The 15,906-nt window shown below is 33.4% G+C and overlaps 2 protein-coding genes across 6 annotated transcripts in view; one reads left to right on the forward strand and one right to left on the reverse strand.

The window, feature by feature from the left end:
• Nucleotides 1-15,906, forward strand: part of LOC126853104 (uncharacterized) — a 137,966-nt gene that overhangs the window by 98,772 nt on the left and 23,288 nt on the right. The window lies entirely within an intron of this gene.
• LOC126853090 (adenylate cyclase type 5) overlaps nucleotides 1-15,906 on the reverse strand; it is an 85,905-nt gene that overhangs the window by 62,412 nt on the left and 7,587 nt on the right. For both annotated transcript variants that reach the window (XM_050598520.1, XM_050598521.1), the window contains exon 2: nucleotides 4,646-4,811. In XM_050598520.1, the coding sequence (XP_050454477.1) occupies nucleotides 4,646-4,714 (69 nt within the window). In that variant the 5' untranslated portion in view covers nucleotides 4,715-4,811. The remainder of the gene's footprint in view (nucleotides 1-4,645; nucleotides 4,812-15,906) is intronic.

Below are 15,906 nucleotides of genomic sequence, written 5' to 3' on the forward strand. Positions count from 1 at the left end.
AGCGAAAATGCTAACGCAATTTCCTTTGCAGTCACACAATTGATTGTTCTGGATTGTACTACGTTCATTTTATATTTTTTCATCGATAAACTTTAATTATCGAGTATATTGAATAGGGCATAATTAATTTTGTTTATCAAATAAAAAGAGATTGCATTCAATTAATCGAACATATATTAATATTCGGCAATATTAATTATCTATATGGCAAATTATCAATGTGTAATATTACTCATAACAGCTTAATAATATCAAAACGTAATATATCAATAAATCGAATAAAAAGTGAAGAGAGACTTTCATGTCTCAATAAACATAGAAGAAATTTAACATAGAAATAAACATAGAGAAATTTTTTTTTTTTTAATGCGTTCATTAATTATCTGAAAGTATTCGCATTTGTTTAACATTTTCATCTTACGTTTTTCCGCGACATGATCAGTCCCTTAATGAAGTCACGAATAGTATCGGTTCATAATCGTTTATTACAAACAAAGTAGTTTGCATTACCGATCGTTGCGTGTGCACCGGAAATTGCCGCTCTTAAATTATTCAACTTTTCCGCGGACGTTCGTTCGTGCTGATTAGCTAGGGAAACTCGCACGAGGACGGCTCGTTAAAGATGCTATATTTCATCGCGTATTTCACTAAGCGAGCGCTCTTGGTGTTTCCCGACACGTCTGATGCGGCGGGGCACTTTTTATTTATTCTAACGACGTACGTGCGCTTTTCTATGTTGGTCGCCAAGACGAACGACATTTGTATCGATCGAGTATTGGAGAAATATTCTAAGAAGCGTATACGAGTATATATTTTACGCAGTAAATTTTGCAGCAAACGGCGCAGATAACGACGTGATATCTATCATTTTTATGAAAATATTTTAGGTAGTAATTATATTTAAATAATATAGAAAAAACACTATGTATTTGTATTACGGAGTTATAAAAATAGATTTATTTTAAAATAAACTATTTCAAAATTATTGATTAACACACTAATCAAATTAAAACAGGTGCGCGCACTAGCTTTCTTGGGGCCTTAAATTTAATTTTGAACGGTCAAGTGGCTTTATTTGCATTATTACCGCGTTACACTTTAAATACAATAGATGAGAACATCTGAACGCGATACTGTCGGCAGCATGCATAATTAGAGTCAGAATAATTATCTATTTATAGTTATTTATTGCAGGGTCTATTGATATCAATATATTTTAAAAAAATTTTTTAAATTTATTTAAATTTTCGTCACAGTATGTTGCCTGAAATATTAACGAATAAATATTTCTAGAAAAGTGTGAAAATTTACGTGTGATATACCGGGTAAAATAAATTGTAAGACACATGTTCGAAAACTCTAAAAAACATTTTTAAAGGAAGTAAATAAAATAAATCGATTTTATATTGGGCAAGTTAGATGGCGTGAAAAGATGCACGAGTTTGAAGTACGCGACGATAAATGACTCGCACGTGATTGGACGATGATTGCAACGAATGAGGAATATAATATGTGGGCAAAGCGTTAATCCTAAGAACCATTTGTGCAGAAATATGTGTTAATGAGATACCGATGAAAAAATGTGAAAGAAATGGAAAAGTATTACGAGAATTGCAGAATCATTGTCATATGATAATAAAGAGACGATAAAAAGACAATATATGAAAATTAATTGTTCAAAATTTCTACCGCGTAATAATCGAGCACAATGCACGGTGGGATATCCTATTATATAAACGTATCTGACAGCATGTTTTTAATTATGTAGCTTTACGGAGCGCAATTAACGTCCAAGAATGTATTCATTTACTATCTTATTCGAATATTTCCTCTTTATAATTTCCAGTCAGCTAGATTAAATACTCAAATATAATTTATCAAATATAACTCATATAAGACTGATAGATTTTTCAACCATCTTCGTAATATTTTAATTTATTTATATGTAATCCCGTATTCAGTTTTTTTGAAATATTATATTTTATTTAGTATTCATTTTTCAATAAGACTGCTCTTTTATACTTTAGATTAATTGTGTGGAATATTTTCCACTGAAATGACCATATAATAGCTTAAGTTAGAGTTACGTAACGTACGGTAATCAGGATTTTTCCAATATTTCTCTACATCGGTAAATGGAATCGCACGGCGTGAAATGCATTTAAGGCGGGCTTTTGCTCGAATGAAACGTACGTCTCGCGATATTTCGCAATATATGCTACACGAATACACATTGTAGGACAAGTTAGTTGCGGTAAATTATGTGCGCAACATCGAGGTAAAATGCGTGTAGCAGGAACGCGGATTCTGCTTCCTCGGCTCGAAATTATTATACCAGAAAAGGAATATTATACAGCATGTTTTGGCTGGTAAATACCTGAGCGAACGAGTATTAAACTGCGATATAAAATAATATATTATAAAAGTAAAGAGAAGGTTAGAAAAAAAGGCGATAATGTCGTTTCATTACGAGAACGTTGTACGATTATCACGAGAATGATTCGCACATTCACAAGTGCCTCGTTAATGTCATTTAAATGTGCTGCTTAATGTTAGTCGCGTCGAGTTAATCGCATTGCGTTTATCCAGCTTCCATTTTAAAGAGCATTATATCTCTTCGACCAGAAGATTATGACGTTGTCGTCTTTCTGTTCGTTTAAGGTCTCGTCATTATTTAAACGCTTAATGCGATTCTTTATTATATTATTAGCTCTTATAAAAATCTGTAAATTATCTAATAGTATAATAAATTGCGCTGTAATAAAGTGCAGATTAAGTGTCATTGATTTAAATATGAAAATATAAACCTTAACTGAATAGATGTCCAATATATATTACATCCAATCAATGTGACGACAAGTTGTGTCTTGCGAATCCAATTGCTTATGTATGATAATACAGATTATCATGCATATGACTTTACGTCAATTTGCGTATAACGTTCTTTAATGTGCATTAATGCGCACTGTTTCATCCGATTGAATTTGGAATAAGCGATTCTGTCGAGCTCCTTCTGTCGTTCTCCTCCGATCTGTCAAATCACGAATATATATATTCGCGAATATATATAAGAGAATCGGATTAAATAATAACTGATTTTATTTTTGTGCGTCTCATTCTATTGAAAAATTTTGCGGTATTATTTATACGAGTAAAAATTATTATATTAATGCGTGTTTTCGGGATTTCGAAGTGCCAGGGAACGAATCTTAATCGAGATATCGAGTTAATGATACGTTTGTTAGGCGCTGCTAGTGCGGTAAAACGAATGAAACGCGCTAATGGACGTTTGCTGTCTGCTCACGAAGCTAGATAAAATTCTAAACTAACTCGGAACATCTAGTACCGTAATGCCTTTATCCATCGTCGACGCGTTCTTAACATATGCGTGCAATGTGTGTTTCGCTGAAGGGCTGATAACATGCCACCTGGCACGTTGTTATATCATCGAATATATCTCTATAATTCGTAATGAGAGTGTTATGTCGACGAATTTATCCTCGAGTTCTCCTTTTCGTAGTATCACTATTGTGGGGAAAATATTTTTGGCTTCTTCAAAATAATTTGTGGAATATAAAATGATGAAAAATATTTTTACCATATGTCTATATGATAGCATGTAGTCTCTCTTTCTCCATCTGATAGCGCAATAATTTGTTTTTTTTTTTTTTTAATCTAAATTTTCACGTATCTCTTTCGTTGTATAAATTAACACACAATATTGGATTTTGTTAATTTATTTCCATACAGATGCCGTTATATTGTCGTCATACCGACACGTACCTCATTTTAATATCGAGTGTATATTATAGCATGTCATAGCGTATAAAATAATTTTATGCTTTCGAATGTACGATATTAATATCAATATTAATATTGATGAAAGTGATGACAATATAAATTTTATTACGAATGTGCATATATGCAACGATTGAATTACGTTTATGTCAATCTGTAATTATCGGGAGATATATAACATAAAGCAATTATACGCTCCGAAAATAATATATCCGTTCGATCTCGTGCAAACGCTTTCATAACACGATATCCCGTGACGACACGTACGAAAAGTATGCTTTAACGTATGATGTGGCGAATGAATACGCAAACCTTTAGAAGGAAAAACCCGTTTATAGACTAATGTATGCAAGGGCATGCATCCCTCGCGTGTGTAACTTGCACACACAGTCTTTATTTTATTTCTTTTTATCTGCAATCGCGTGAACGTAGAACGGAAGCTCGGCACGCAATTAGGAAGTATAATTATAATCGATAATAACGAAGCTAGAATATTAATGGCAATTCTCAAACATACTTAACTATTAACTCAAAAAGTTCCGAGACTGATATTTTTGAAGCAAAAAAATTTAATCACCGCCCGTTACGCCATTCTTGAAATCATGGGTAACTAAAACTGACCCGTCTTAAAGAAAAAATCTCGTTAATAAATTTGGCGTTATTATTTTTGCAATGGTATTTAATTTTAATACCATAGAAACTTGGCGACAAAAATTCGATGAGATATCTAAGAGTTTATACTTAACAGCGTGTTCTCCTACGTAATGATATACACTTTATGCACAAGTCCCGATTATATTGGATGCTTTAAATAATGCAATTCTCGCTGGAGTATATATGGAGTTACCTCGTGGTGAGCTCTTCGGCTGCCGCGAAGACTAAGCCTGTGACTCCATTCTCGTTTCGGGAAATCCATGCCGTATATTCTCCGTGTCACCGGTCTTGTGCCTCCAGACGCTGCAAAGCCCTTCGGGGCAATAATGGACCCGTGTCCGTGTTACTTCATGTTTCTCCTGTGCAAAAAGAAAATTTGTTATAGCAAGATTTTCTCTTTATTTTTCTATCTTTCCTTCTCTTGTCATCGTCTTTTTCTCAGTCACTTCAACTCTAATTACAGTGAGTACTTTGATCAAATCTTAAATTAATAATCAATGCAAAATTTAACGTTGAAAGAGGTAACTTTAATATATTATGATTCGCATATTATCGCCAAAAAGATATTGTATCGTGTTGAGCTAGCGTACAAATTAATATATATATATGCATGTATATTTTATATTTTCTTTGTAAATATTATAGTTTGCACTTAATTTGGGGTAAAAAAATTATGATTTATTTTCAACTTTTATTTCTTTTTAAAAACTTTTTAAACTACAATGCTAACAATTTTATATTATTTATCTCTTTTTTATATTTTTAGCCCGTTGAAAATAGATAATGTGAAAAGAGTCGCTAAATACTTGAAATAGATAAAATTAAACATTCAGTATATTTGGAATAATTGATAAATGTATATCCTAATCGAATCTGGAAGCAAGTTAATTCGAGCAATTATATCTCGCTATGGTAATGTAATTTTTCGCAGACAATATGATTGTCATGTATAATCTCAGAAGGACCATCTAATTTTCCACAGACAACATAATTGTCAGAGAAAAGACTGAGCGTTCTGGGACACGTGCCGTTAGTCACACCTTGGGGCGACTTTATTCGTGTTCCGTCCCTCGGCGAGAAATTACATTCGTTGTAACTAGAGTTCACAGTGCCCATATCGCGTGTCTAGACAAATAATTTTCAGGCTCCTCTACCGTCTACGTTCGCGATTAAGAGAGAAATCTAAGCTGTGCACTAGGCGAGAGAGAAAAGGAGAAATTATTTCGTCCGAGATTATAATTCTTCGATATTTCTTTCGAGATATCACGCAATGTGTGTAATGTACAGATCTATAAACGCAATTATTGTAGTTTTGCTAAACTTTTTATTTGCCTTTTTTTTTTCTGCTAACAGAATGCTATTTTTTGAAACTACAATTTTTTGGAATAACGTATAAATTATTTTCTTTAATCAAATAATTTTTTGTACGCATTTTTTTTCCAGCTACGATAAATAAATCGAAAAATCAACACGCGATAATCAATCATAAACGATGCCTAGAATCGTGCGTAGATAATAAAAAATTTTAGCTTTTACGATCGCGTATTTATCTGTAAAAATTTTTTTCACGCGCGTGACAATATAACAGAATCACGTGTATCGCGTACATAAAATAACGTGTGTGACAATATTTGTTTTTATATTATTTTTGACAGCGACTTTATTTGCGCAGTAACGTTTATCGATATATGCAGTTAATTTCCTAGTAGCTTGAAATTCATAACATTGCACTTTTGCCAACGCACTAGTCGCAACAAATATATGTGTAATTATTCCGATTGTCGTGTAGCTTATTACTAGGAACTTGGAGAGAGCATTAATTATAGGATGCATGTAATATCATGAGTCGCAGCGAAGCAATTATTAATATTAGCAATAGTCTACGTGTGTATTATATTATAGCGAGCTTGGCAAAGTGCAAGAGATCAATAGGTGAAAGTAATTTGCCACGCGGCTTCCGAAGTTTCAGGCATTTTCTTTCTTTCTGTGTGTGTCGGATATAATTTATCCTGATTTACTTCATTATTCCTTTGCCTTCCTGTTCTTCAAACGCCCTTTTCAGAAAATTCTTTTCGGAAAATTAAAAGATTGTTGCGCCAAAATCGGTTTAATGGGTGTTGCATTTTTTCATAATAATAATGAATGTTTTAGAAAAAAAAAAAAGTGTCACCTATACGTAATCTCGGAGTCAACTTTGTTGTTTAAATATCAATTTTGTTCTTTTAATATTACATGGCGTTTAATTTAAATTGAAAATCAGGCGATTTGTTATCGCGATAAAAAATATAGTCGAATCCTTTATCGCAATAATGATTTTGAATTATTTCTGTTTTTAATGATTTTTAATTATTTTTGTTGATACAATTCGCCAATTCCAAAGGAAGTTAACGGACGTTTGTCGTTTTATCAGGAAGGGAAAGGTACGCGAGAGTTCAGTACTAAATTCCATTAAAGTTTTCATTACTTTAGAACTTACGATGGGGATGAAAAGTATGTCTCACCATGGGAATAACAGTAAATACGCATTATAAAGTATTTAATGACTCGATATACTCCTTCCCGCTCCATCTCGCTAAAAACGGTATTTGATTGAAAGTGTCAAAGGCATTTGAAAAATGTTGTGGAAAAAGCGGCATTTAATTAAAAAGTAATTAAGAGACTATATGGACAATTCCATGGGCGAACAATCGATCTGCGTGAACCTATAAATAATTCGACGTATTCAAATATTTCGAATTATATATATATATATTTTTATTCGATTGTTAGAAATTTACAATCATTTTAATATATATATTTAATACATATATTTTTCTTTTATTATCCAATCTTGATAAGATTTCTGAGATATCTTTTTTCTATATCGTGTTGAAGAAAAATGAACGAAACGATGACACACAAAAGCAAATGTGTGCTTCATGCTCGAACACACGCAACAGCGAAGTAAGGTCACGCGAATTTTATCATCAATTAGTATATCTCGCTAATCATATTCGCGAAGATATACGAAAACTATATGAATGCGCAGTAAAGTTTGATTTCACTGATAGTCTTACAAAGCAACAATTTATCTCGCGATAAAAATGACCCGTTTATCCTATTTATAACAGCAGTTGTGTGAAAGTTACTTATCAATTCTAAAATCTTAACGAAAAAAAAAAAGAAACATTTATTACAACTTTTACAGGATGTAGTTTGTAAGTTATTTTAAGTAAGATAACTTTATGAAATTTCGTGATTTATAACAGATTTCCCGTTAATTCGATTCTATTGTGCGTATATTGCGTTTGTGTAATAATAATGCAATAATAAATTGTAACACTTAATTAAATACTTGGACTTGGAACGCGTGTAAAGACTTCTTGTTTGTCACCAGAATATAAAATTATAACATAGAGAGATTTCAATTTGGAAAGTTAAACTTTTCAAAAGAAAAAAAAAAAATTTTTTTCTGTGCTTAAAGATACAATAATTCGTGCTTGATTATGTTGCTAACTTGAAGTAACTCGAAGATAAAATACACCTCGTAATATCCTCTGTAAAATTCAACAAGCATTCAATTAATCTCTCTCTTGTCCATGAGTTTAATTGTTACATTCTGAATTTTCCGAGGACACGCTTCGCGGCTTAGGTCCCTTCGCAAAAATTTAATTTCACGACGATGAGAAAATTGAGTTTCGCGCGCACACACACACACACACACACAGATATGGCAAACGCAGTCGGTTACACGCAGAAAACGTAATACCAAACAATGTTGACAATCGAAAGTTTTCGCCGAGCGAGACGTGAAACGCGAAATTCGATGCCGTGGAGATCCCCCGTGTGCGGTAGTCGTGCCGGAAATAGTCCGATGCGCGCCGCTAACTTCCGCCTGTCGCGTGTATATTATGTCACTCTTGTCCTGTCGCCGAGCCCTGTCACTTCTTCGGAACACGGGGATATCGAGCTGGGATTTGTCGCGCCGAACTGCTGAAAATCTCCCGGGCCAATTTGGCCCGCTTTGACACGAGGCGCGCCAACGTGCGCTTCGAAATGCGCTAAATTGCATTATGAATTCAGTACAGCCGTGTGTATTTCCGGTCAACTTAATCAGTTCATACGGGATTTGCGGGCGCATTTATTTTTCGCGAACAACATTATTATATTTTAATTAGATTACCGCACATAATTGTAGCGCGCGACACAGATATTAAATTTTATCCCAAGTTTCTTGTATATTAAATCGGCTTTTAAAGGGCAAAATGGTATGTTTGCCTCCCATTTATGCATTGGCGTGAGTTATTAATTAATATTAATTGTAACATCATACGCACGTTGCTGTTTTAATTATTACGATTATTTATTTGAACGCATCGCGCGATTCAACTATTCACTTATCCTCGTATCTTTTTTGCCAATTACATTACTGCTAACCAAATTCCGGTGTTACGGAAAGCTTAGAATTGGGAATGGAGCTCGGAATTGAATGCGGAAACTCCATCTTGGTCATTTTCGCCTTTCTACAATTGCACCGCGTGCTTGTGCGAGCGAGTGATTTAACGTCCCGTTTCACATCCCGCTATCCTCTCCACTTGCTCTCCACCCGATATTTGTTCTCGTAACATTCTGAAGCGGTGAATTCGGATAAAATCTCTGTCACAATCGTGTACCGGATGTCATAATCACCATTGCTCGAGTACCATCAATAAGCGGCTCTCGTGAATTCAATTTTAATCACCGTCTCTAATTAATTTCAACGCTGGTTTATTATGACAGGCGCGCACTGCAAGTTGTACGATAATAATACGGACAAGTCAGGCCGGAAGTTTCTTCTTCCTTCGATAAGTCAAGCGCCGACATTTGCGCAACTGTATTATTTTATTGCACATAACATAACTTGCTGTTGTCATATGTTCGTAAGAAAAATATATCCGTAAGAAAATTTTGACATCAATTTTTAATCTTATACAAAACAGTTTATATATGTAATTATTATAAATAAATAAGAACAGTTGATTTTCCAACAACTTCTCCTTCTTAAACAATCAAAGTTTAATTGTAAAATATCATACGGGAAGGGTTGTATGTGTGTCTAGAATACTGAAATTAATTATATATATATATATATTATCCTTTTGACAGACTAATTTCTTGCAATAACAATATGAGTCTATTTAACTTTTTATCGGAGAAAATTTAGAATTTAGAGTACATATAATGATATAAATGTAATGTAATAAAAAAGTAATATATAATTATATAATGAGACATTTTTATTATTAATCAAGATCAACAGCATATCATAAAATATTTCATTCTATATCGATGCAATTTTTTTTTATAATACTTGATTAGAATGATTAATGAATTTAAATGTTATAAATTTTGAAAAAATTACACGTGTACATGTCAATAAAATATGATTGACAAATAAAATGAAAAACATTCTATTCTTTTTTTATTATTTTTGATAACGTCATCGCTGACAGTCTCATTTTTTCGTAAAATAACAATTCTTCATAAATTATGCAGTAACGTATTATATTTTATATCAGCTTTTCAATCGCATACGCTTCCGTAATTATCAACACAAGTGTCTGTATCGATAATTTTTCGCGATAACCTTCGCGATAATTTTTTGCCTCTGCGAGTTTGTCAGTAGTAGAGTCAGGTGTTGATCGGACGAGGCTACGCGCGGTGGCCATGAGGGTACCTGCACTCATAATCGTACGACGTGATGACTTAAAACGCGATGCCGAGAGAAAATAAATATTATGCAGAATCGAATCGATCGCGACAGAGCGATGTAAAAATCCTGTTTAAAGAAAAAATAAAAAGGTGTCGAGTTCACGGATCTGTTTAAGCGTTATTTTGCACAACTTGGCCTAAGACGCTTTGTCTCTCTCTTTGGGATCTATCTAAATAAGAATGATGGCGTATTGTTATCGTCGAGCGTTATCAAAAGTCGCGAATCGACGTTGACAAAATTTTATATTGCAAGCGATCGCCAAAATATCATTCTCTCCCTTTTCGTGCGCGGAAAAAAAAATGTGTTAACCTGCATTTTATTTCGAAGGAAAAATGAAACGTCTACTCCAATTACCGATATTTTTCACTTGACACGTCGTGCCACCGCGAATGTCACTTGATACGTGAAATTTCAAAGGTGAAATAACGTTATAATATAATACTTTACTCGAAAATACTATTAATATTATAGTATTTCAGATGAAAAAAAAAATAATGCAAAGAGAGCATTGTATGAAGGCAATACAATGAATAAAATAACATAGATCGACAATCTTTCTGCTTTATAAAATGGTAAATTAGTATTTCCATATGTTTCAGAGTTATATAAATATTATATATAAATATTATGTATATATAATTTTATATATACTTATAAATATTCCATTAATATTTTAAACAAACATAGAACAGACCATTTAATTGGAATGTAAATTGCTAATTATTTCATGACTTTAACAAAGCAACGTCCGTCGACGAAAGTTATAATAGCATTCTATTGACGAATTAATTTTCTCGATTTCATTGTCCGTTGATACATGAAAATAGCGTCAATTTTGTTGGGATTACATATCTATAACGAGAGAAAATCACAATTTGCCGCAAACATTAATTAATCGTTGTCTTACTCACGATTGAATATCGAGATATAATTAAACACGTTTCTTTTTTTTTCGCGAGGAGAAAGAGAGAGAAATATATGTGCATATATCTTTCTTTTTATGTTAATTTTACAATCATCTTGTATCACGTGCGGCGCGGGATAAACGATATTTTTGCGCGTCGCCTGCTATTTCTTCGGAAACTTCGTTCGATAAATTTACATAACGTATTGCATATAGTGCATTCCGCTGTTACTAAACGGGGCGTAAAACGTTAGCATTAAGTAACTTCGCGATCGAAAACGCGATAACGGCTTGAAGCTGGCTCGTTAATCTTCCTTAGAGCGGACAACCTTATCGCATATCGGCTTCCGCGTTTAAAGAATAGTCACGTCTACCTAAACGAGGGAGAGAAGTATGCGCGAAACAACATCCGCGCTATTTGACAGCCTTCGAGATTCTAAATACATGCTAACCGCTACGCTTGCATCGATTTGCAGATCAAAAATGGATCTGTCAAATCTTGTGCTTATTTTATCGTGGCATCTCGTTTGCATCTTTAATCAAATATATCGTGTTTTAAATAATTTTTCCCAAAAAGTTATTTCAGTTATATCTTTTAACAATTATATAGCATATAAATATATTTATAATATAATTTTTTTATTTCTCTAGAATATATCTCGAGCGATAAATTTCTCTTTTTTTTATTTTTACGTTGATTTTTGCTTCTTTCTTGTCCCTCGTCAAAGAAATTAATTTTCCACGCGTCCAAGAAGGGGAAAGAAAGAAGAATGATGGGTGTTCTACAATCCTTTGAATTCGTTCAATAAAACAGAACTAGAGATAAAAACAAGAATCTCGAGATGGGAAAATCGCGCGTGTTGGGCCATGCGCTTTATTTCCTGCTGGATGAAACCCTCGTCGGACTCTCGTATATCGATAAACAAGTAAACAGAGCATGTGGCGGCGTAATAATTTTCTTATCGCCGATCGTCGTGTAATCGTTCTCGCGTGACTCGTATGAATCGCTTAATCCAATTCCTGTCTGAGGTCTGTACGTACGCACGAGCGAGCCCGACGGCTCTTCCTGTTCTAGGCGAATCTTTCTCCATTGCTGTGTGATATAATGCATAATGCATGAGAGGGGAACGACTTGGCCGAAAATAGTGCTTGTTTGAAGCTATAATAATAATGCAAGAACAGAAACATACGAGGCCTTTTATTGCGAATAAATCAAAGTTAGCAGCAACACAGCCAATTTTTCACGATCAATTAATCTTAAACTTTCCATTATAAACCGTAAATAAAACATTTATCTCGTTCAAAGAAAAAATATAGGTAAATTTTATTTTATCATTGACGCAAATTTAATAACTTGTATTGTTATGAATTTTTATAGTGCTCTATAATTTTTATATTATTTTTATATTTTATATAATAAAATTAAATTTGAAAAATTATTGAATTAATATATAACTTGAATAATTGGATTGTTTTCAGACAAATATTACAAATAATACTAAATTATAATAGATCCTCTTATTGACTAACGTTGTCATGTAAAATTTAACAATAAAAAAACAAATTGTGCTTTGATCGAGTTAACGTGTCAGACTAAATGGAAAATTGCGAGAATACGAATGACACACATTGTTTCACGTATCAATCTCTAATTGTCTCATCGCACGATGCGATTGCAAATGGGACTGCAATCCAGTCTTCCGTAACTGATTAATTAATTATTATGTAGAGATCGAAGTTTTTAATTAACATTGCACAATGATACAAGTATGCGCAAAACGCGATACATAATACGCATAACATAATACTGTCCGATAAATTAAAAGCCTCATAAAACTGATGGCACTCGATGCATCATAAAATGCGCGCTAATCATCCATCCTGTAGCATTTTCTCGTCAAATTTATTTATTTACCGTAACAATATTTTATCAATGCATATATTTATCTATAGCAACCATCGTCAAGTTTACATTACAAAATACATAGCAGTAAAAATCATATTTATGCGGATTTATTACATTGGATATGTTTATCCCATCTATAAATATTATTTTTTATTTAGTTGACTGTTATTTTTTTATATTTTTTATTTAGTTTAAGAATTTTCTTTGCATGCAAATATTTCGTGTAAAGTATAAAGTAAAAACTGTGTTTGCTCGCGCGGAATTTATATAAATTTAATTCTTATTAAATTGGAATCTTTTTTTCCTCACTTAGAAATTTTTAAAGGCACGTAATTTTTTTATATAAATATAGTTTTTCTTCAAATAAAGATTTCTATTTATAAAAATATCTCTAAACCTGAATATTGAAGTTTACGAGTTATGACAATATTTATTTAAAAGTAGATATCTGAAAGTATTCAAATGTCATTTAAGAGAAATTTATCCTCGGTCAATAACCTTACCCGCATTAATCACTGCGTCTTGGCCTCTCGATTTCTCTATCGATCGCAAAAAACGAGCATTATCGAAGTGATGTATAGGTAGGTCGACGGCCTCATTTAAGGCCTTTTGAACAAAACGGCCTTCTTTTCGTGTGTGTTTTCTTTTTTCTGAAACATCCATGCGGAACTAAATCGAGTGATATCCGAGCGTGTAATCAGCTGGTGGAACGAGAGCGATTGTCTGCGCGGAGCGTGAGTCTGATTTATCGGCAAACAAATCACACGTCGATGCACGCTGCAATTACAACGGTGCGGTGGTGGTTGAAATTTTTGCAAGTTGGTCGGTCTATCGGTCGAAACTTGCAATAGCAAAAGCGGGATTAAAATAGCGTCGCGTGAGCAACTCGGCGTCGGAAAGACGGCGTGCCCGGGTTCAGTTTCAGTTAATTCTACTTAGATAATTCGTCTGTTGCATGTCTCGAGTAGCACCCGCGTGCTGCACCGTTATGTAAGCTGCAAATTTCGAATTTTGCGGCTTATTATTGTTATATTTGAATTTGTTATGTAGAATAATATTTAGTTTATTTAACTACGAAATATAGAAAGCTTTTATGCAAGAGGATTTTTCATTGACAATTAATCGAATCAGAATCTCTTCGAATCATTCGATGACATTAATGTAATATATTCAACGTAAAAGAATAGAGACACTTATCAAATAATTTCTCTTAAATCAATCGTTCAACATTTATTCAATAATTTTAAAATGTATAATATATACGTTTTGTTGTCACAAACAATGGCAATTATTTATAAAACGATTAAATCGAAAAGAAATTTTACATTGACATATATATAGAGATACGCACACATACATATATACACATATTGATATCATGTAACATATAATACAATCTACGCGACGAGAACGATCATTTCGATTAATCAAGCCCCAATTATTAATAATGCTTCATCCGGTGCGATTCTCGCTCCGGTTGATCTCTCGAATAAGGTCACGAGAACGGAATGCGAAATAAAGAGCCCTCTCTTCTCTCTTTATTATCTGATCGTGTATATACGCGATAAGCTTGCACGCTCTCTCTCTTTCTCTCTCTCGATTGAGCCGATTACATCGTGGTCTTGCATGTGCAATGGGCCTTAAACTCGCGATCTCGTGTGCGACAAAAGCATTTTGCGAGCCCGACAACGCTAGAGAAAAACGAGATATACTCGAATATCTCCGGGTCGCGATACTAACATAAGTACAATGCTCTTCCGTGCTTCTAGAACTCATATTCTCAACTCGAGAATTCTCATTTCATCGAGAATCGGGATCGATGTAACGATTAATTGTTTTTTTGGAAATAATTCTGTATTTTATTTTTGCTGCAAGTGAAAAAAATGCACATTTTAATTTTACCATCTAATGCTTTATACATTTAACTGTATATATAATTAAACTTTTTGACCTAAAGTGCAAGTTGGTTAACGCTAAGAGAAATAGAACGTCCGTTTTTACCGGATTATTTATTTTTAATGTCAAATCTTATTTTCATGATCCTTTCTCTCTCATCATAATTTATTCAACAGCCCGCCATGCTGAATATTTATCTAAAATAGTTCGAAAGCCGCATGCGAAGGACTAAAGGAGTCTTGATCCTTCCAGTCAGTTTTTTTTTTTACTTCGATATCGGCTTTTAACGTCCTCCTTTTGGCGGCTATTTACGGCTTAAGATCGCATCGACTCTCGCGTCTTTACCTTGTTTACGTGTGCGTCGGTTTTAAACCCGGAAGCGATGGGGAAACTACCAACATACGTCGTCTGTCGAACTCGGTTAACGCTAACGCGATTTTCCGACTTAGTGAGCAGGAATCCGGTTAGCCCTGAGAGTCGTCAATTCTTAAGTCGTTTGTCCCGCGCGCTCCTGATTACGCCGGAAATGTGTCCGTCTCCCTCTCGAACTTGCGGCCAAATCCATTCGACTCGAAGCATCTGTCAAAGTCGATCGATCATCCTTGCACAATAGCTTAATCACAACATTTTATTGTAAAAACATCACTTTGAATGAAGAAGTGTGAAAATTTGAATTTATTGACGGAGAATCTTAAAAAAATCGCGAATTAAACATAATTTTAAAGTAACATAAAAATATATCTATAACGTACTTTAATTCAATTGTATGTAGCTGCGTGAGAATTATGAATAAATTATTCAAATTTATACATAATTTGTAAGCTCAAGAAACAAGAATTGGATCAAAACTTAGTTATTTAAATTTTGAATAATTTTGATATCCTGAATATTTTGCAAGTAATATTTTAATATAACTTTCTCTTTTATTTCATTTCTTGATGGAAGAAAAATTATATTTTCCAGAACTGCTATGTTGGGAAAATTCCACAAATAGCTTGCCAGATATATTAAGACAAT

This window comes from Cataglyphis hispanica, chromosome 11 (genome assembly GCF_021464435.1).
Source record: "Cataglyphis hispanica isolate Lineage 1 chromosome 11, ULB_Chis1_1.0, whole genome shotgun sequence".
Taxonomy (NCBI): domain Eukaryota; kingdom Metazoa; phylum Arthropoda; class Insecta; order Hymenoptera; family Formicidae; genus Cataglyphis; species Cataglyphis hispanica.